This window comes from Haemaphysalis longicornis, unplaced genomic scaffold (assembly GCF_048455015.1).
Source record: "Haemaphysalis longicornis isolate Haplotype H1 unplaced genomic scaffold, Haemaphysalis longicornis Haplotype H1 scaffold_2, whole genome shotgun sequence".
Taxonomy (NCBI): domain Eukaryota; kingdom Metazoa; phylum Arthropoda; class Arachnida; order Ixodida; family Ixodidae; genus Haemaphysalis; species Haemaphysalis longicornis.
Window position 1 is genome coordinate 96,746,348 of NW_027526295.1, and position 22,958 is coordinate 96,769,305.

Below are 22,958 nucleotides of genomic sequence, written 5' to 3' on the forward strand. Positions count from 1 at the left end.
GCGGTTCCCACGCGACGAAGTTCCCGGAGCTCCCCGGTGCTACCTGCTTCCAGAGCGACTGCCCCGAGGCAAGGGGTTGCTTCCTGCTACGAGGGCTACCACGAGGGGCAGCTGAAAAGAGGCCCACCGTGTGACTACCGCGCACAACTACATCGGTATCACCACCACCGGCACCGCTGCAGCGGACAACTACGACTACCATTGTGTCACGGCCACGCTATGGGTACGATACATCCCCGCCGGAGGCAGCGGTAGGCTCGTCCGCTTGGGACTTGGTATTATATGACCATTGTTGTCAGGATTGTTAACATGGACGTTGTATAGACTGGAACTAGGACGGGTTGCTTTGGTAGGGACTTCATCGTAGCGACTTCTGGATGGGTTTGTTTCTTAGAGATTAGTATTTAGAAATTTCTTTGGCTGAGTTCTTTGTTTGCTTTGTTGTTTATTTTGATTAGGGGTTTTAGTTGTGCATAATAAATGTGTGCGGTGGTAAATGTGCCAACGATTCTCCTGTGTTCATTCTTCTGAGCTGGTCGAGACGTGCCGGAAAACGTGACAGTGGTTCACATTAAAAGGACAATTTCCGTGACCCTGCAGTGTAGCAAACATACACCAATAAAACTTCGGGCTCTACCACTAATTTCACTGCCACCTCCGACATCGCAATTTTCGAAAACCACTTGATTATTTTGCTATACTTAGCATCTATTTCTTACTGGTAAAAGCCGCCGTTGAAATCTTTTATTTCATTTATTTCCCCGGTACGAAACGCAAGTTCCCCGCTTCGCCAATGCATGTATGGGATCTCAGATGATAACTCATAATTTGCATCGTTTTGATTAAAAAGAAACAAGCAACAATCGTCAGTCCTTGCTGTCGCTTGCCAATTCTGAGGCGAAAAAGTGATGATGTATGCCGATTCTGCTGCTTTCTACTAATATACGAGAGAGGAAACATACTTAGAGGGTGTTACTTTAAACGGGGGCCTTCGGGGTGGCCTGTATTCGACGACTCTCTCGGTCGTCACTGCTCAGACAGCCCTCTTTACCAGATGCTGCTGGCCAGCGCGGGAAAAGCAGGAGACTGCGCGTAGCAAAAGCTGGCACGAAAGAAAATTGTTAGCGGGGGAAATAAGTGAACGTATGTCATCCGCCCATCAGATGATAGAGTGATGAGGAGTACGTGAAGTAAAGGTAGTACTAGCTGCTGGAGGTATGTGGGAGGCGGGTTGTTTGATTCATAGCCCAAGCCTAGTTGCAGAAGTGATATGTATCAATAGGGGGGGAGGGGGGTTCGTTGAGTTCGCTAACGGTGCGTGCGGTGTCATATTACAATATCAGTAACAACCAAGGTGAGGGCTTTTATCCCATAATCGGTGTTAGTAAATTTCAAGACGGAACTATTACAGTAGTTTCCTGATTTCGGGAGATGTGCACATAAATGCCTGCCTCCCGTGTTATGATAGCGTGACGAAAATGGGTCGCCGTATTTTAGGGCAAGAGGTTAGGGCGGGGCTACACTTGTCCGTATTCCGCATATGCAAAAAAATATTGCTATAAGATGTGGTCTTGGTTGACAGATGCTGTAGGGGGCAGATAAGACCCGCGAGGTGTACTAGGGTCAGACAGTGCGAAGCTGCCGAATGGCGTAATGGCTGGGGGCTGAGGTGAGAGTCACAGATATATCGCGCAAAGAGCCAGTTGGAGTAGTGAGTTTTTGAGACGCCAAGCATCTGCTTGTAGGCTTCGCAAAAGACACGTATCAAGCTCTTCTTTTACGTAGGAGTGCGCTGTGGTTGGGCCACTGAGGATAAAGCCTATGAAGGCAGCAAGAAAAGGCTTTTGAGAGAAGCGTAACATAGGAACAGGTTGAGTACCGCACCCTTTCCTGCAACGTAGTTTCCAATAGGTGTGGGTCCAGAAACTAGTCCCCGGGCTTGATGTTAGGACAGGAATTATTTACACTAGCTTTATGCACGCAGGCTACATTGCATACAGCTGAGATTGCGGCAAATGTCAGATTGTTTTAGGTTATCGAAGCCTTCCTTGAAGACCAACCAACGACCGCTGTTAGAGAATGACGCCGTGTGGAGCCAAGACTTGCCTTTAAATTTGGAAGACGCCATCTTGCGGAGACAGGATAGGTAGAGATACATTGTCCGAGTATGAGATATCAGGTCCTTGAAGGAAGTCTGAACTAAAAGTCTGAAATAATTTCGAGGCGAAAATGGCCATCAACAATCAGCATGGGCCTCGCACAATGGACGTGTGAACTGGTTTAAGTCCGAACAGAACGAGTAAAGAAATTGAAATAGTCAATAAATCTAGAATCAGACCCTCATGTCTAACATATGTGAAAGGCCCGCCGCAGCTTTACATAGACGTGGGCGAAACAAAAGTGAAACCACAAACTACAGGATCGCATGGCTTACTTTACCGAGCAAGGCGATGAATACGTAGACCAACCAGACAGGCAAAACTGGAACCGAATATTCGATCGCTTACAAAGAACGCCTACTACTCAAACAACAGGCACAACTCAAGGTCGCTCATCACGCATGCTGAGTTCAAACCCGCGACTGGCTGCTACATAGAGTGCCTCATCAAAATTTCTTGGATACTGAAGACGATGTCCTTAAAACTCGTCGGTGGACAAGTCCAAAATACCGCAGTTTCGTACCCCAAACACAGCAGACTCCGAAACCCTGACCCTGACTTCTCTTCTACTAGGGCCGAGTGTATGCGTCACTGGCTAAGCCCAAAAGAGCAAAGTCACATAACGCCAATGCTGACTTAACTGTGTAAAAAGCTTGTTTTGTGTATGGAAACGTCTCCAAGGAAGTTTCAACCGTAAGCGTTTGCTGAACATATTTTAAATCAATTTTTATCTTTGCACACACGAGGTGCACAGCTCAAAACTAATACCATGTCGACATCAGAATCAGCACGGCACGTAGAGCGCCTACAATGGCGCCTTCTACCAAACTGGCGACATCAGGCCTGCGCCATAGCCAGGCCTTCCTTAGCATGCCCAAGGAGCTGGCTGCTGTTGCTGCTGTAGCGCGGCAGCACCTGGTGATGACGTAACAGTTTTGGCCGTGACGTCGGGCTGCCTAGGAATGTGCCACTACAGGTGGCTTGAACGATCGCGCTATATCGAGCGAGCCCGCTCCCTCGCTCTGCGGCGCTAGCCCAAACCACCCATCTGCGACAACAACAGTGACGTCAAGAGCCCTGTTTTGTCATGTAATACTAAAGGCCGTGGATGCGCATTGGGTGCTCCTGACGAAAAATAATTCTTTTCAGTTCATTTCGAGGGCTGCTCTTTGTGAACTTCGCCCCGGAGGTGTCTAATCTAAGTTAAACTAGAAATCTCTACATCGTTTTTATTCCATTCGTTACAGTACCAAAGCTCCTAACATCCGATATACAGCCTCGTGGCGGACGGTCCTAACGGACATTTTACATCTGGTGCAGAAAGAATATTTGAAGTAAACAAAATTTAAACTGCAATAAACAAACAAAAGCAACAAGGCAGCTGCTTTTGTGGCAGCAAGTGTGCTCATTTCATGGTCGAACCTGACGTTTATCTCATGGTGCGCGCCATGGCCTTGATTAAAACATCATATATATGTGATCCGGCTTTGCCGAATAACAAGAAACCAGAACCCGTCGTCCAGGAGGGCAAACATGATGATCGCTTCCTTGACGGTGCTGCTATCGGCGCTTCTGTTATCGCTGTGGTACACGTGAGTGATTTACTGGACCTTCTTCATAGTAATAGTTTTTTGTCTGTGGGGGAAGTCTGAGCACACTAACTGCCTTGTTTACCTCCCACTAAAGCCTTTCTGAGAACTTCTGCCAATGAGGTCTGCGGAACGTCGCGGTGTAGAAATTAATATAGGCTTGTAAGTTTCCAGCTATCCCGAATGCATACGTAATGACTCCCCAACAAACTTTTCAGGATGCTGCGACTGATGCCCATGTTTCAGTTACGAACTTCATATTCTTTCTGTCTTTTTGTATAATAAATCTACCTGAACGTCCGCGTTCCTACGCACTGCGGTGGTTGAGGTATTGAGCGGAAAATGAAAAACTGGTCAACAAAACGGAAAGGGCGAATTCCTCTGAAACGTGGAAGAGCGATTCACGGAATAAAGGTTTTTTTTAAAGCTGAAGAAAGCGGACTTGATAAGCTTATGCGCAAGTTTTTTTTTTTCCTTTTCGACCGTAAAAAACGTCGAGTTTTATTAAATTTGCTCCCCTGAAAGGAGGCAAAAATTTCCATGCATGGGCAAAAATATTTTTTTACGGTAGTCCCTGACCCTTTTTTAATTATGCAGTGTCGTTAGTAGTCTCAAAAACAGGTTCGAACTTCTCTGCATTCTTAGGCACATTTTTCGTTTACTTTATTTTTAATAAAAGCCGCTGGCACATCATGAGTTCTGAACCCCCGAGACAGGCCCAATCTTTCCAGAGAGGGAACCACAACATCGGCACCTAGGTTTGTTTTCGAATGAAAGTGTAAGATCAGTGTCCGTTCCGAAACGTGTACGGCCCCGAAAATCCGAAAGTTGTAAAGAAGATTCCGAACAACTTCAAAAAAAAGTTGAAAAAATTCACAACTGCAAACTGCGCCGCGTTCAAATTATGCCGTTGCTGCCGCCCTGACGTATAACCACATATTCACTTCTTACTTCATCATGAACCTACAATCATATACTCACTCCACACATACCATTGTGGACCTTCGTTTAGAATGACAAGGCGACTTTTTCGGCAGATATACATGCAATGCCATCTTCTCAAGGCCCATGTTGAGAGAGGCCCTCATTCCACGTTCACGAGCCTAGAACGCAGAGAGAATAAATGAAATGTGTCTTCCAGGTGGCATTAATGCCTTCTTGCTGACTTGCTTTTTTTATTCCTTCATTTGTTCACTCATAGCTTATGTTTTCGTATTAATGCGCTCACCCCTTTTACTAGCAGCAATGAACTGTCCTTTGTTTCAAGCCTTAATATTGCATAAAACGTTTTGTAGTTGGCGTCGAAGAAGGTTTTCTCTCTTTGAGAGACTGGGAATTCCTGGACCAACGCCAAGTTTTATACATGGAAACATCTACGAAATCAAAAAGAAGGTGAGTACAAATGCCTGTGCCCAAAGTACAAAGGATGTTTCCTCTGCAAATCACCGATTGAGCGCTAATTTTGTGGGAATCGTGGAGAACCGCGACCTATAATCCTGAGCCGGCGCGCGCTTCGGGAGAGACGCTTGTGCGCTGAAACCGGTCCGGCGCTCCGCTGGTTCGTCGGCGTCCCCCGAGAGATGGCACAATTGATGTGTGCGGCATAGGCGCACGGGCGCGGGTGCAACGAACGTCGGGGAGACGGGAGAGTCTCGTGGGAGACCCGGTCGGGGCGAGATCGGCGGAACATCGCGGTGATGGATACATGCATCTCAGGTGGGAGCTTTGTTTGTCGCGCGCCGTGAGTGCCTGGCTCCCGTTCGCAGTCGCTGCCCGGACGGCGTGATTCGTGAACGCCGTCGAGCCTTGTTCTCGCATGCTTTGGGATTCCCCAAATAAACGGCTGTGCTTCGGCACTACTGTCTACTGTGTTCTCGTATCGGCGAACCTCGCTGGGCTGCCGTAGGCATGGGAGCCCGCGTGGGTGACACGCCGGGAGCTAGTGTGGTGGCCTACCCCATATGTGAGGGGTTCCCCGAGGAACCGCTCACATATCCCACATGGTGCCCGAACGTGGGTCTCGTCTTCAGACGAATTCGAGGTTGCTAGCTCTCCGAGAAATGCGTTGCTGCAGTCGTAGCCCGCTACCCTTTGTCCGGAAGACTTCGGACGAAACGCCTCGTGCCAGTCGGTCGCAGGCAGACAGTTAGGATGCCCGATACAGCCGTGACGGCAAATGTGTGAACCTTCCTACACTCACCAGGCGCTGCGTCAGAAGAGTACTTCCGAGCACCGCCGTCGCGGCCCGCTTGCGAGACGGGAGGTGCGTAGGCCTTGTTCCAAATGGCGGCGGGTCGCCTTCATCGTAGCGCCGTCCCCGCACAGTCGCGCCGGCAGCGCCGGTTGAAGTTTCTCGTAGGCGCGGTGGATACTACCGAGCGAGGGTGCGGTGTTTGGGAGTTCGCAAGCCGCACTATGAGCCCGCCGCTACTGCGCTTCGAGCCCGAGGCGGAGTGTTTGCCGATTTGACGCCTGACAAAGAGCGAGGGGTAGCGCTAAAGAATCAGTCTCCTCTCGCTGCGGGGGGAAGCGGGAGCAATACGACCGTTGTCTCCTCGCTTCCGGAGTGCGTGCGTCTCGATGCCGTGAATTCTCCGCTAGAGATTGCGCTTAGGCAGTAAGAGCTTCGCGCGGCTCGGCAGCGGGCTCGTTGGTCGCGAGAGATCGCCAGTCTTAGTAAGAGACGGACTCCCAGGCGACCTATACCGGTGATGTGCGCCCGTAAGGCGCTGGTATTGCGGTTGCCGCTGGCTCTACGGCAGGTTGTATTGCTGCGAGTGAGTTGCAGGAGCCCGCCTGCTTGATGCTAACGCAGCTTTGCGGACCAACGCACCAAGCCGAAATTACTCGGACGGGTGTTTCGATGCCGACCCCCCGTAATAGTCAGGCAAGATGCCTCCAGGCGGGGGTGGCTGCTGGAGCACAGTTGCCGGACTCGTAATTCCGCGAGCAGGCAAACGTGCAAGGGGGAGTACCCTCGGGCATGCAGCTTTCCGGCCAGTCACAGGAGATCGCGGAGTCCCGCTGCTCCCGCCTTCAAGTAAGGGATCGTCTGCACCAGTCGGTGATAGCGAGACCTGCAGCAAACGGGCACCACCGGGAGCCACGCCAGTCACCACTGCCACGGACAGCGAGGATGGCCTGCTGAACCACCGGCGGGGCCGAGCGCGGCCAGCGGATCTACCTCCAGTTGCTGCTCCGGGCTGCCGGGCGGCAGCCAACCGTTCGGGAGGACCTGCGGCCGAAGCGGCCACGGAACCCAGAAGGCGGCGGGATCTGGCGCCTACGCTAGCGGCACGAGCCTTCGGGCAGCCGCTGTGGGCGCGGCCGTTCCTGTTGCCACCTCGAGCTGGGAGTGGGGGTCGCATCATGGCGCGACCCCGGCATTCGTCGGCTGCGGCTGCAGGCTACCTCAGGCCTGCCAACCTGCTGTGCTGCCCAACCGTGAGAGACTTGGAACCATAGAATGTGTTTGCGGGTTTGTGGGGCGAGCATCGCGACGACGGCATGGTGTGGCGACCCTTGGTGTGGACTGGCATAGGAGTGGCGTTCGGTGGCTGTTTTGCTGACTTGAGACTTCGTGACGAGTGTGGTGCAGGGTGGCGTCACTCGAGCTCAAGTGGCGTCCAGTTTTAGGGGGGAGGAGTGTGGAAATCGTGGAGAACCGTGACCTGCGATCCCTAGCCGGTGCGCGCTTCGGGGGAGACGCTTGTGCGCTGAAACCGGTCCGGCGCTCCGCTGGTTCGTCGGCGTCCCCCGAGAGATGGCACCACCGATGTATGCGGGGATAGGCGCGCGGGCACGGGCGGCGCGAGCGTGTGCACGCGGCAGTCGGGAGAGCCTCATCGGAGACCCGGTCGGGGCGAGATCGGCGGAACATCGCGGCGGTGATGGACACATGCATCTCAGCTGGGAGCTTTGTTTGTCGCGCGCCGTGAGTGCCTGCCTCCCGTTCGCGGTCACGGCCCGGACGGCGTGATTCGTGAACGCCGTCGAGCCTTGTGCTCGCATGCTTTGGGATTCCCCAAATAAACGGCTGTGCTTCGACACTACTGTCTACGGTGTTCTCGTATTGGCGAACCTCGCTGGGCTACCGTAGGCATGGGAGCCCGCGTGGTTGACACGCCGGGAGCTAGCGTGGTGGCCTACCCCAGAGTACTGGCAAGCCCCCGAGGAACCCCTCACATATCCCACAATTTTTACAAAAGCATGTCACATACTTTAACAAAATTCTTTATAGCAGGAAGGGAGATACATTAAACACGCCAAAGCAACTATTAGAGAGGAGAACAATTGCCAAAAAAAATGACCCATTCAACTCTGTCGATGTATATGTCCAGTGGAAGTTATTAGAAGACGACGTACAGGCAACAAAGAATTTATGTGGAAGGTGGAATTTATGTGGAATTTATGTGGAAGGAAATTACATTTTACTTGAGCACTAAGGGTGGTCATCCCAAAGAACAGACATGCATAGACGCATGCATTTTTATTATAAATCTACGGATCTTGAAAATGGCGCCGTTTGATAACAACTCTAGTCAACATACATATCAAAGTAAGGAGACGTTAAGCCTAAGGGTTCAACAGTGTTTTTTATCTTGAAAATGGTGCCTGTTACGAATTAATCTACTGAATATGCCTATCCAAGGCAGGAGACTTCCGAGCTTGAGGTCCACAAATAAGGCTTGAGGTCCGCATCATATTTTAAATTATCTGTGACTTTGGCCTCGCAAATTGTGCCTGTTCTTACCCGTAATCTACTCGAGATTCTTATCCAATTCATAAGTCGTATCAAAAACACGCTTCAAGAAGGTAGAGCTCTTGTGGAGGCTCACTACGAGCACCAAACACATTTCGCACCCACGCACATTCCTCCAGAAAGAGCCATTTTGTTGAACGAAGAGTGCCCGCATGACAGTCGATGAGCACTTCACAAACTGAACAAAACTACAGGCAGGAAGATATCATATGAAACTGCACTGTCTCTGTTCAGCGGAGGAAATCGAATAACATACGGCATGATGTCAAAGCGTTTCTTCCTTGTCTGTTGTGCGCACCATCATCATCATCATGACCGGCCTATCTACGCCCACTGCAGAGCAAAGGCATCTCCCATTAATCTCCAACTACCCGGTCCTGCGCTAACTGCTACCAATTTTTCCCTGCAAACTTCTTGATCTCATCTGCCCATCTAACTTTCTGCCGCCCCTGCTACGCTTGCCTTCTCTAGGGATCCACTCTGTTACCCTTAATGACCAACGGTTATCTTGCCCTCGCATTACATGCCCTGCCCACGTCCATTTCTTCTTCTTAATTTCTACTATGTTCCGTTGTAGTAGGAAGGGATATTACTGCACATAAAAGGCAGGGAGGTTAACCAGAGAAGAGTTCAGTTGGCTACCGTAAGCATTGAAACTGGGAAAGGAGGATTTCCAGAAATGAAAGGGTACATGAAAATGGGGAGTGGATATTGAGGAAACCGTAAAGGTAACTATCGATAATAATGCCTAAAAGAGAACTGGTAGGCGTGTAGAATGGGCGAATGTTATACGTTACTTTATGTTCCTGCAGCCTTTCAAACAAGCCTCAGCCTTTAAAAACGAAGTAACGCTTTCGTGGCCGTTTGTGAGAGCGATGGGCAACGCCCGTGACACAAAACAGTCCGCGCAGTTAACGGGTGGTTCTCAAACTTCCGGAGTGCGGTTTACAATTGCTGCCTCTGCTTTGCCAATCGGGCACAATGACACAAGATGTGTTCTATTGATTCATCCGGGGCATACACATCACAAGCGGTGCTATCATCCATACCGATGGCGAAGGAGTAAGCATCGGTGAAAGCGACTCCTATCAACATGCGGCACAGTAGGGCGGCGTCCGAACGTGGCATGTTATAGGTAAGCGACACTGCAGATCGGGGTCGAGCAAGTACAAGCAAGAGTTTGAAAACTCTGGCATATTCTAAATTACAAGCGTGATCTTGCGGGAAATTGGGGCAGTGACCTTGTAGCATCAGGGCGCCGTATAGGTATGCAGGCAAATTGGGTACTTTCATGGTCATAATGAGCGTTTTATTGACACGTTCATTCCCAGATATGCCGTGGAGCCATTGAAAAATAATATTTCAATGTCTGACGAGGTGGTTATAATTCTTACGCATCTCGGTCACAAGCTGTGTGTATGGGCGGCAGAGAGCAGACCGCAAGCACCGAAGAGCATCGTAGGGTCGCAGAGGATAGCCAATTTTTGCTGTGATTCTTTCTTGGTGTACATAAAAACCTCACCGATAGCTGTTTGTTGAAATGCGGCTTACGTCGTTAGGTTCGACAGCACAAAATGCTCAATGTTTCAGGAGAACACTGCGTCTATACACAGTACAAAAATACGGCCCACAGTTCATGTTCATTACCCAGCCAACAGTTCACACCATGGTACAAAAAAATCCCTTAGAATGTAGCCACATTTTAACAGAAAGTTTTTTGCTTATGCAATTTAAAGAACGACGTCTTCGCAGCCCGCTCAATGCACACACGTCTGAGAGGTTATAGAATAGTGTCGTCCCTAACATTCAAGTATAGCTCACAATCCATAGTCATACACGGGTTGTCTGCTTCCTGGAGAAATCAAACACGTAGAAACAGACTTAAAAAAATAGAAGTCTCCACTAGAGTAAAACCGCGTTTATTCGGCCCCGTTAATTCACAAATTCGAATAATTCGGGGTTTCTACTCCCTCCCTTGGAAAATGTAGAATGCTTATGCCGTGGACCTTCGTTATTTCGGCGCAAATTTATGCGCTGACCGTGGAAAGTGTACCAACGCTTCAGCAACGCGCCGTCTTTCGCTCACCTGTTCTCTCCCATTTGCGGTGGTTAGAATGCGAGCGTACATCGTGGTCAGTAATTAGCTGTAGTGTAAACAGCAGTAAACTGTAAAGTCCGCGGTTTTGAATACATTTTCCTGTGCTGGTCTGTGCAATACTGTATCTGCACACGGAGTGTCGCAAGTCCGAAAACTTCTCTCCACGTCGTAATCCAATAAAAGACAAACTAGCATAAACGAGTCCTTCGCAATCTATAGGCAAGCATAAATAGATTATAAATGTGTTGTTTTTTTGTTGTTGTTGAGGCGAGAATACGCATTCGGATAATTTGTAGTTTTTCTGCTTCCCCAGAGATTCGAATTCACGAGCTTTCATTGCGCTTTTTTAAGAAACCCCAGGGGAGCCTTATTAGTACTGCAGTTGCAAATAAGTACAGCAAATGTAGACTCAACTGACGTTGAAGCACCACCCGTAGGAACGGGTGTTTTCAATTTGTAGCGAATAAAAAGCGAGAAACCAGATGGTGCAAAATATTTTGGCAAGTCCAATACCTCCAGATTATCAGAGAAGTTACAGATTATCTACGCGCGTGGGTTTAAAGCATGAAGTCCACACAAAGGTAGCGAGTACCGTACACGGGTCTTGAATATTTTTCTAGAGACGACGTGAAGCTTTCAAAAAACAAAAAACGTTGCACACTTAATAAAAGGCAATAAAAACATTTTTCGCCCTATTCATGACTCTGCCTTACGCTTAATTCTATTAAGCGCTGACTCCCTGTGACGTCCACTGTTTCAAAAGTAGCCATGATGAACACTCGGTAATGTGGTTCACCACAACCGCACGTGATTCTTCCAAAAAACCTTGGCCGAGTACCCCACACGCCGGGTCAAAATCTCTTTGACTCTTCGAGATTTATCGCAGCACCAGCCACTCCCCAAAACTGGCTTCGTAAACGTAGCACTTCCAAAACACTTTTTTGTCGCTGGAAGCGTAGGCAATGTCGTCAGCCTAATCTGGGACCATAACGTCACACTCAATTAGAAGCCCGTAACATTTGTATTCCGAATTATACTAAGACATAGTGGTCGGAGGTATACGTGAATAATAATGGAGAGAGTGGGCACCCTTGCCGAAAGGCAGATTAAAATATAGGCCGGAGCAGACAGATCCCTAATAACCCTAAGGCACCCGCCATGGTGGCTCAGTGGCTAGGCGTTGCGCTGCTGAGCACAAGGTCGCGGGTTCGATTGCCGGCCGCGGCGGCCGCTTTTTTGATGGAGGCGAAAAGCAAAAACGCCCGTGTGCACGAGATGTCGGCGCACGTTAAAGATCCCCAGGTGGTCAAAATTAATCCGGAGCCCTCCACAACGGCGCGCCTCATCGCCTGCGTTGCGTCGGCGCGTAAAACCCTACAATCAATATAGCTAAGGCTTGTGGTACTTTTGTTATAACACCACCTCATTCCCTCAAGCAAAACATCCCCAATGTTATGTGGTCAAGTCGAGAAAACCAAAAACCGCATCACACTTGGCCTAGCGCGTCTGCGACATCTAGTTTGTACTAGTGCTACTTGATTCATTTATCTTAAATACACTTTAATAGTGAAAGAACAATATGTATGTTCCTTTAAGCACTTCGGTTTGGAATTCCACTAGTTTGCTAGTTTGATAGGCTCCATTTAGGCTATTTATAACAAGCTGCACACTAAAAAACGTTTAGCAGACATTTTTTAATGATCATTACACAGAGAAATTAGACGATATCCTTGGACAGTTTTCAAATGGTTTTCTGTCCAAGGTTTTGGTAGTACTATATTATGAGGAACGTTAAACATAGGAGGTAGGGGATCAACTTCATAGGCTTTTGAAAAGACTGCCAGCAAAACACGGGGAAGGAGCGTACAAAAAGTTTGATAGAATTCGCCATTGCGGCCGTCTGGACCTGGCAGTCTATTAGTTTTCAGCGCCTTCATAGCGGCCTCTACTTCGCTAAGCGTGATTGGCTGTTCAATGAGAGCCTTCTCCTCCCCGCTAAACTGGGGTAAATGATCACGAAAAACTGAAACCATTGCTGCAATCAAAAGTTTTTAATAGTCGTCATGGAATACCTGAAGGATTTTTAGCTATCATTAAAGGTAATCCATTGTATTCAATTTCCAGAATTTCTTTCACTAGTGCAGATTGTCGTTTTTCGCTGAACAGACTCTTTGTTGGCTGATTTCATAAAATCGTTGGGTGCACTACCGCCTTCAAGGCGACCGGTATATGTCTGTGATGTACTGCTGCTTGTAGTCTTTAGCATTCCTAGGATCATCGACGTACGGCTTTGGCTCACTTTTTACGGATATGTGCAGACTTGTCAAAGTTCTGTCCAGTTATTAAAAGTAATGGGAGCACATTGAGAGCAATAGAGTGAGAATTGTGATTGTTGTTGCTCTGTTCATTATGCGCATGCCCCCTTCGGGTACTAGCCTGGATACGGTAGCTGCGAGGGTATAAACTGGCCGCTTCATAAAATTCACAAAACTGTGAAGTCGAAACGTAAACACTGTAGACTAGTGTCTTCCGCATGACACATGAATGTGAGAGCCCATGAGTAGAACACGCACAACTTCGCCCCTGTAGAAACATAATTCTAGGAAATCTGTGCCGTGTGCCAGTCGGCTTGCTGACTTACATTTAACAAAACAGCGCAAAGCACGGGACAAAGGAAAGAGAAGACAACACAAGCGCTTTGTCCCGTGCATCGCGCTGTCTGTCAAAGTTATGTAGCAACTGGCCCAACTACAAACCCTGTTGCTGACTTGATTCGTGCGGCAATGCGAAGAAATGAAAAAGAAACGTAAAAACACAAGGCGTATTATAAATCTACCGTCAAAACACGACGGCGTAAATGCCCAGGGGTCGTTTTAATTTTTAAGAAAACTTTTCCCCTCGCAATGAGCCATCCATGCTTTCATATAAAAATGAGTGTCACGGCCCAGTAACTACACCGGACGCAAAATAAGACAGTGTGCAGCACAACCATTCAAAAGCAGCAATGCCTAGTATTGAACAGTTGTTTGCTGTTGTAACAAAATGAGCTTATGTGGGCTACTAGCATCGCTGAAAATTAAGGGTATCATCCAGAAGTTAGGTATGTCAAAGCGTTTGAGAAATACATCTAAAACTAACTTTACTACAGAAACAGATTCGGTTCCTTCTACTGTTTCATGTTTACCTTCTCACCGCTGAGTCTGAATAAAGGACAGCCATTCAATTACTTTAAAACCAAACTTTTTTCAATGAAACCATCAAAACCTATATTAAATGCACCTACGAAATCACATCGGATGAATCAAGTTAGTAAACTGATGGCCAATTCACGTGGAACCAAATTTAAACAGTACGAATCAATAAAGGCGCACGGGGCAATGGCATGTATATCAGAAAACGTTATGTACTCTCGAGCTGTATAATAATGTTATTTCTCTATTAACTGATGAACATCTCTGAGTGTTCAGGGCCCTCTCGTGTAGTCGAAGAGGCTACACACAAAATATTAAGATGTTTAGAATCAATTTTTGTGTAAACGGAGGCTCTAACCTGTTATCTCGACATCGAATTGCAATAACACTTGTCGCGCGGGTACAAATGAATACCAAGGAAGGCTATTCAATACGTCCATACACTGTCACCTGAAAATTTCATTCCAAATAATTTTTCTTTAGAGTGAGAGTGTGTGATGACAATTGGGTGCCTTTATATGCGTGTGCAGAGGTGTGCATATGTGCGTGCGTGCGTGCGTTCGTCGGCGTGAGTGTGTGCGCGTACCTCTGTGCGTGCGTGCAGGCAGCGTGGCTGCGGTGCGAGTAATACGACAACTCGCTGGAACAGGGAGACGGCTAGAACGCCCAGTCTCTCAAAATCGAAATCAAGGATCAGAACCGGCATCGCTGGCATTGTGTTGAAAAAAGGCGAGGCAAATCTGCACTCTCATCCTCATTTTATTTCACATATGACATACCTCATTAACTTAAACATACGAAAGGGACCTGGTTGGACGTAAAATTAAGTAACTCTTCGATTGTATTCTGAAACTTTATACCTCTGGAGAGAACCAAGACAACCAAATTTCAGTAGTAGTGCAGTGATAAGAATTTTCAGCCCATGTGTTCCATAGAGTTAACGCAAACGCGCCATATTTCCCATGTCAAAGGCGCTGCGCCAAAGCTCGCAAAATAAACTTTTAATCTACTATCCTAAAAACGTCGCTTCAGAGTATTGTCACTCGATTGAATGCGTAATAAAAGACGTGGTTTTTAACGAGAAATTCCAAGTGTGTCATGTGTTTCCTTGCATTTGCCCACCGAATGCAAACACTGCATTACTTTGTTTTATACTTCACTTCAGAAAACTGTGATTAGCGCTTTTATGCAGTTAAAAATGTTTTCTGGTGCCGCCTGAGGCACATAAGATCTCTACACTACCTCCATGAAATGTGCACATGTACATGCCACTTTCACAAGGTGGTTACGCGCACAGTAAAAACCCGCAGGTTACCTATGGCGACGCATTGCTGATACCACAAAATTGAAAGGTTTGAGTTGGAGTTGAGTGTTTTGTTGACTTGGAAACCTTTGCTACCTTTTTATCCACACCACGTTTTTGCAACATGTTACCTCATTCTATGCCTTTTTTTGTACCACTCCTCTCTGTAATGCCTTTGGTTCTGAGGGTATAATAAATAAATAAATAAATAACATATTACATCTTGCTAGGATGGGTGACGAAAGACAGCGTAGTACAAGTTCTAGAAAAAAATACGGACGGACGGCAGCGGACAGGCGAAACGACAAACCTATGAGAAACGACATTTGCATCGCAGTCTGGCATGCCAGTTGAAATGAGCTTTTAAAAATGGGCATTGAAATCCAGTTAGACGCACCTGCTTCCTCCACACTTACATACAAGCCGTTGGGCTGCAAGCTACCTCGGTGAATTTTTTGTTGTTAGGTTGCCAACTTCGCTAGTTTGGTATGTATGACAACATCCCTGCATTCAGACAAACAAGTATGCGATATAACCACCGACTCGTTGTGTAACAATTGCATCTTTTACGTGCTGGCCACCAAACGCATCTGCAAGAAAGTGGGTATTCTGTGCTTGTTTACACATGTGAACTCATTATAAACGAAGCTTACTACGTGAAAAATCCCCGAGCCAGAATCTTGATAACTATGTTTCTGGAAGGGGCGAACATGCAAGTAGCACCTTGACTGAGCTGTTTCATTTACGTTGAAGTGCACTAAAGTAATTGTCGCGTTTTTTGCCTTCACAAAACCAGGGTGCCGCACGTGCGTTCAGTGACTGGATCGAGCAATATGGCAATATTGTTGGGTGAGTGTTTGCCACATAGTTTGCCAGAGTAGGGGAACCGAGAGAGAGATAAGAAAACTATATTTATCCAGCAGAGGCTAATTCTGCGAATGATAAACGTGGGCGCGAACATAGCGCAATTTCTAAACTCGTGAAACAGTTGCTACTGTTTTGTGTGGTGTACAAATAAAGGTACACCCCGCAGCAGTGCCTCAGGATTATATTTTGCACATAGAGTGCGTATTCGAATCTTCTTAGCTCTCTTTTATGCTGACAACAAATATGTCTGCGTACCTTCGTAAAAGTAAGCTCAAATCGCATTGAATTTGTGTTACCTGTAGGAATTTGCGTAGAGCGCACTGTGGTATTTGAATTTAAGGATAACCAAAGTTCAATAAATCCAAAATGGGAACCCGATTATTTCAGCTAATTATCTCAACTCGAAGCAAACAGGCAACTTTAGGCAACGCACAATGAAGAACTCCTTAACGTGAAGGTTGCCGCCACGCCATTACGTTGACACAAAGAAAAATTTATAATACCCGCTTCGACTCATTTTAAGTAATTCAGTAAACCTCATATTAATTTTCGAATAAGCTTTGCTTTTGAAATTTATTATTTTTATATACGACACTGCCATTTTATTTTTCCTATTTAATATTTCTTCTGGAATTTGGTATGTGGTTTCTACTTAACTTTGTACATTTAAATAACGCCTGTTGCTTTCCTGAGCCCAGTGGATGGGCCACACGCCTTCGTAGATCTGCCCGTTTATACAGAATTTACACATGGTCTCAATCCGCACCCCCTCCCCTCTTTGATTGAAACAAATATATGGTTCCTACCTGTTATGAAAAATGTTTTTATTGTTAACCGAAGCAAGTTGACAGTCTCTCTTAAAGCGAAGCTTTTTACCTCTTCCCCCCCAAGGGTTCTCTCGCGACCGTTGGTGTCAACAGAAAACTCCTGCGAACAAAGTTACTGGCCCGCTAGGAATCGAGCCTGGAACGAATAGAGAAACGGAGTGACGGACCGTTGTCTTACCGATTGCGCTACGGGGCAACGCGGAGACGAGGGAGACAGACGCTGCATTCACCAAGCACAACTGCGGGTTTACACCCTGCCTTCTCACCTAACATCACGTGATAGCGTCACAGTACCTCTCGCGCTACTTTGTGCTCCCCTATGGCACGTGTATGAGCCGTATGAGCTTTGCGTACGCGCTAGGAGTTGGTAAAAATTAAAGGAAGCTCACATCAATGCACGGCCTTCCACTTCTCACCCGTCTCTGCCGCCAAAATCGTCGCTTCCGTCGGTGGCGGCAGAGACGGAGAAGATCGCCTAACACCGGGTTTGAGCTTCCTTTTATTTTATAAAAAAAAAGACTTTCCACTCATGTGCTGCACCACTACCACTCAACTAACCAAAGAATTGATTTAACCTTAGCAAAGATTATCATTTTGACGTAATAAAGGGTATCAATAAGTGTATTTCGCTTGTCTCTGGTTTCGCTCTTTGTGGAGAAACGTGTGTGAATTCAAGTGACGTCGCATGGGTAATCGTTGTAGGTGTCATAATAGCTTCGTGTTCTAACCATCTTCATAGGTGGATTGGCGCACAAAGTTTTTGTTTAGAAGCAGCTATAGAGGTTTGGAGGTAACTAAAGATATACCCTGTATTTCATGCATGCCTATATGCCGCGGCTGAATTGATGTTTTTATTAGAAAAATTCCCGCAAGATCTGCCACAATGGCGGCATATTCAAGAAATTTCATTTTTTTAAAATGCGCTGCCTGGGTGAACTGGTTGTCCACAAGGAGGAAACAGAAACTACAACCGGTACGGGAGAAATAAGTGTTGTAGCGGGCATTTGTGATGATTACCACAAAATCTAAATATCCAACAATTTTTGTTTGTCAAATTCCAAAGTACAAATTATGAAGTACGCCACTATTACCACTTCAAGCAGTTGGGTAATTCTGGCACAGAAACACAAGTGCCGTAATGCAGTCATCTGTCATACAAACCTACGAGTCTTGCAGGATACTAGCCAGACGAATAGCTTTTGATAGAAATATGGGGAATATTACAATTTAGAGTCAGTGTGTCCAGCAACTCCAAGAATGTCCTTAACCGTACACTGAAGGCTAATGGCATGTTGGTTTGAAACAAAAATCTGGTTTATTCAATATCAGTTTCAGTGTTGATTCGGTGCCAAAAGGTTAATTGCTCAGAATCGCTAACCAAACGCTGATCAAACGTGACGCAACAGCGACTGCAGCCGCTGCTTCCGTCCCGATAAACCGGAAGTGAGTGAAGCAGCGGATGTATTACGGCGAGATTGAAGCGACCGAATACAATGCTACCGCGTACCGACCGGTTTAGTAAGTTTCGGTCAAATCAATCGTGATTTCCGGAACTCCAACCTCCATTGTAGGTCTAAACCACTAAGCAAAACGTTCGTTCATGGTAACCGTAATCCGCATTGCCACTTTGTTGAAGAAAAACATTGCCCTTTTAAGACGTCGCGGGTGTTGGCGTAGAGCAACCGCTTGTGAGTAGTTAGCACGCTTCCTTGAAAATTGGCGCTAACACCGCTTCAGATAAGAACAACTAGCGCAATCCAGCGGTAGCCAGGAAAGGCGTTGCGCAAGCCAGACGTTGTCAGCACTTTCGGTGCAAGATGCGTTGTAAGGACAGTGGCGACGGCAGCTGTCCACGTTTCCGCTATTCTATACCATATTAACAAGATACACCTGAGAGAGGTATATTCGTGTTTTGGTGAGCGATTCTATCGAACTAGAGCAACTTTCATCTTGACTTCACTGTCCCTTTGAGATTGTAAGCGATCAGAGCACATTCAAAACAATACGAACGGTGATGTCAGATACTTTTCATTATACCGTCCCAGAGAATTAGACCGAGCGTTCAGCTTTCCTTATTGAATAATTTAAAAGTTGAGCCACCCCACTTTTACCATACTAATAATTGCTACTCTTAAACCGACACTGATTTCGTAGGCATCACATATTGCGCCTTGTCCTGGAGTTTTCAAAAGACGCGCCCTCTGTAACTGTTGGTGATTTGCCCGCCGTGGTGGCTCGGCAACTAAGGCGTTGTGCTGCTGAACTCAAGGAGGCTGGTTCGATCCCCAGCGTGTTAGCTGCTTTTCTGACGGAGGCGAAAAGACAAAATGCCCGTGTGTCGAGATTTAAGCGCACGTTATGGATCCCCAGAGGTTCAAAATTATTCCGGAGCCATCCGCTAGGCGGACCACATAGCCAAGACATACATTCAACATGTAGAACCCCACAATCTATGAAATAGACTGTACGTGATTTGGCCCGTAATATTTTTAAAATGTGCTCCTCTTGCGGAACTTTTGCTGGTATATCCAGTCAGGCTAGGTCCACCTGTTCTATTAACAGTTGGCTTCCTGACTCAATTAAAACGCAGTAGTGTATAGCCTTCGAAGTCCATTTAAAACACAAAAGAACTTCCCATGTTACATGAAGAATATTTTGAGAATTCGTTCCATTTTAACTTGGACAGAATGTATCTAACAAGAAGGCGAATGGTGGTGCGTTGTTGACGTCGGAAAATAGGTTGTTCCGCATTTTGCAACTAGACGTGGCCGCGGTTTGCCGTGTACGTTTTCTATTGTTAAAGAATGATATTAGTAGATGATATGTAGCCAGGACACTGAGAAGAAGGACAAATCAACAACAAGTTCAAACGCCTATTGTGCATTACGTTATAGTTTCCGGAGAGCCCCGCTTAAACTTGTAATAAATCCAAGTTTATTGATTGCCTATCGGTACATGATGATTGACTTGGGGGGGCTAGTTTTTGTAGAGTTCGCAATAGAAATCTGTATTTGAAATCGTATATGAATTCCTTGTGTTTCATCTCATAGTTTATATCAAATTAGCAGCGAATAAATGACATATTTGTCTTCGAACACTGCGCACATCGCTGCAATTGGTTGTAGCGAGACATAATATACCAACCAAAGGTTTTTATAGCCTTCGGTTATATGGTTTTATAAACAGCATATAGCGAAAATAACGCCTGAGTGTTATCAGGAGAGCCTAGCAAGAAGAAAAAGGTTATTTCCACCTATTTGGATATCACCCACGTTTGTGAACGTAGTACGCGAACGAAATATGGTGCATGTAAGTTTCCTGACGTTCAACATTAACTTGCCATCTTAAAACCATTACAAAACGTTTGAAATTTGACAAGTCAGAATTCAATTTACAATCAATTTCTTCAATGCTAATTTCGTAACTGTTAAGGTTCAGTTTTTAGCATCCAACAAAATGCCTGAATAGTTGTAAAACGCGCAAAGAGAAGCCAGTGTTCTAAAAGTAATTTTAAAGAGAAGAGCAGAAGTGCGACAACGGATTCTTGAGGTACGCCTCCATTCAGAGGCGGAAGCGAACATTTATTTATTTATTTAAACATACTGCCAATCCCTCACGGGATTCTCGAAGGAAGGGCATATACACAGTAAGTGTCAGAGTTTTTCGAGCACTGTGAGGTTGCACAATCGGTGGACTGTAGTACAAATTATACACTGTATCGATATTTAGTATGAATCATCGCACATGGAATAAATTTAAACAAGGAATGAACAAATTTTACAAAAGTAACATACCGTACAGGCTTTGATACTACAGGTTGCAATATTCCTGTGCGTACGGGATTACTGAATATTACTCTTCATTACAAACCTTTATATAAATTCATGATTTCGTGACAAGATGATACACAAAATGAGTTCATACACATATTCACATGGTGCTAACAAGTTATAGTCACATCGTGATAATATTCTTTTCTACCACTCTTAAAAACTCTGCTAAACTCGTGGTACCAGTGATTGAGTGGCCAAAGAATTTCATTCCCTTATTGCTAATGGAAATGAATCATACTTGAAACAGTCTACGTTGGACTGGTATTCCGTTAGCCTTTGGGGATGTTTTAGTCTGGTTAGCCTTCTTCGATCAACGGATATATAGTTTGAGGCCTCTAAATTGAGCCTCGATTATAGACGATGAATAGGCCAGCTTGTTTTATTAGCTCTGTAGAAGAGTCGCTCATTTTATATCTGTTCTAGATAAACCTTACCGCTTTTCTTTGAACACCTTCCAACTTATTGATTAATTCTTTAGTAAAAGGGGCTCAGACGATATTGGCGTATACAAGTACGGACCGGACATACGTTGTGTAGGCCAATTGCTTTACGTGAGGTGGTTTCTGTCGAAGTCGTCGTCGGAGCGTAAACAGGCGTTTCAAGGCGAAAGACATGATGTTGTTAATGTGAGTTGTATTTGACAAGACTTATATCCCTGCTACACTAGCATCGGAACCTCATTCGAACCAAACGCCCTTCTACACAAATACGAAGTTCTGATGCTCCTCTGGGTTTTGAAATGCCTTTGGGCAAAAATGACATTTGAGCCAAATAAGCACCCAGAGAGACATTTGGGATTCTCGAATGCATTTTATCGCAGTCTCGCGCACAGCGTTCCAAGTCAACATAAACAAATACATTACTGGCGTACTTAACACAAACAAGTTATTCTAAATTTTGGGCGTTGTTTAACTCACTTTCACTTAAATCATTATATCATCGGGATGTAATATTTTTATATCTCAGCACCAGTGCGAGCAAGCGACAAACCAGTGTCCAGACAACCCAAAATAGCAAAAAGAAATCTCGATCGCGATTCAGAATTGAGCAAGAACCGTGTCACAGCTTACGTTATTCATAATATGATGTCATTTTATTGCCAAAGACTGCCGCTAAATTTGATTATTGCATTATTGTGTAAAAAACGAACTTGACAGGCGTAGCGCCACGTTGCACGGCGAGTGATTGTTAAAGCTTTCAAATGCCATTCAAATTGCAGTGGAGAACGGCGCATTACGAATGGCATTCAAATCCACTCGTTTGAGTGGAATGGCACTTGGTTCGAATGACATTAGGACGTCATTATAGCAGGGGTATTAAAGTAGCCTTGAAAGATTTTTTTCCGAAAGCCAGAGAATTTCTTTGAGAGAATTCGATGATTAAGAGTATCCAGTGCCTTTTGGATGCCACGTCGGCAAAGAATTTTGCACTCTTAAAAGCAGATCTAACTAATCCGTTAGGAACAAAACTGGTCGGCGTCAAAAAGTTAGTGACGTATACGAAGTTTGGTACTTCCCTGTGAATTTGGGGATTTGTAGTACAACATAGATATAATATTTATTTAACATAGTGAAAATCTTGTGTCAATATCTAGGTCGGTCTAGGGTCTTGACTGCGTTTTTATGCCGTGATGACCCTTGCTTTTTATGATGGTGTATACGGCAAAGTAAATACGTAAAGTGCGTTCAAGAATACGTAGTACGATAGAGTATCAAAGGTTGGTTGCTAAGCTACGAATAAACAATTGAAAGTCTGCTAAAACCATATGCCGTACTATATTCAAAATGTTCCTTTCTAGGTTCTTTAATGGAGCGGTACCATTTCTCTTGGTCAAGGATATGGAGCTATTAAAGAAAGTACTCATTGAAGACTTTCACGCGTTTCAGGACCGCGGGGTACGTATTCATGGTTAATAACTCAAAATCAGAAACTAATTTCCAACTCCCGTAAATACAGGTGTTCTCACAACTTGGAACTACGCAGTGTGACGACCTTAAATGCAATGAATTATTCTGGGAAAGATACCTTGCAATAATAATGTTAGTTTAACGAGGTTCAAAGTTCCGCTTTCAGAGTCAGTCCCTAGACAGAATCTTAGTTGTTGTGCTAGCCGAAATAACTGTAAGCTTACTTCATCTTAAAAAATAGCAGTTCACTGTTATGAAACTAACTTCATGATATAGCCCAAGTTTATTAAAAGCACTGACGCAAGCGAGCGTTGATGTTATGAAACTAACTTCATGATATAGCCCAAGTTTAATAAAAGCACTGACGCAAGCGAGCGTTGATGTAGTGAGGGTATGATAACGTGATCAATAGATCCTTCTAC

General features: G+C 45.7%; 1 protein-coding gene across 1 annotated transcript in view; it reads left to right on the plus strand.

Annotated features, from left to right (window-relative positions):
- Positions 1 to 3,344: 3,344 nt before the first annotated feature.
- LOC144168172 (cytochrome P450 3A18-like) overlaps positions 3,345 to 22,958 on the plus strand; it is a 30,859-nt gene continuing 11,245 nt past the window's right edge. Inside the window, exons 1-4 of the mRNA XM_077697208.1 lie at positions 3,345 to 3,751; positions 5,044 to 5,140; positions 15,899 to 15,951; positions 22,428 to 22,524. Coding sequence (XP_077553334.1) covers positions 3,693 to 3,751; positions 5,044 to 5,140; positions 15,899 to 15,951; positions 22,428 to 22,524 — 306 coding nt within the window. The 5' untranslated portion in view covers positions 3,345 to 3,692. The remainder of the gene's footprint in view (positions 3,752 to 5,043; positions 5,141 to 15,898; positions 15,952 to 22,427; positions 22,525 to 22,958) is intronic.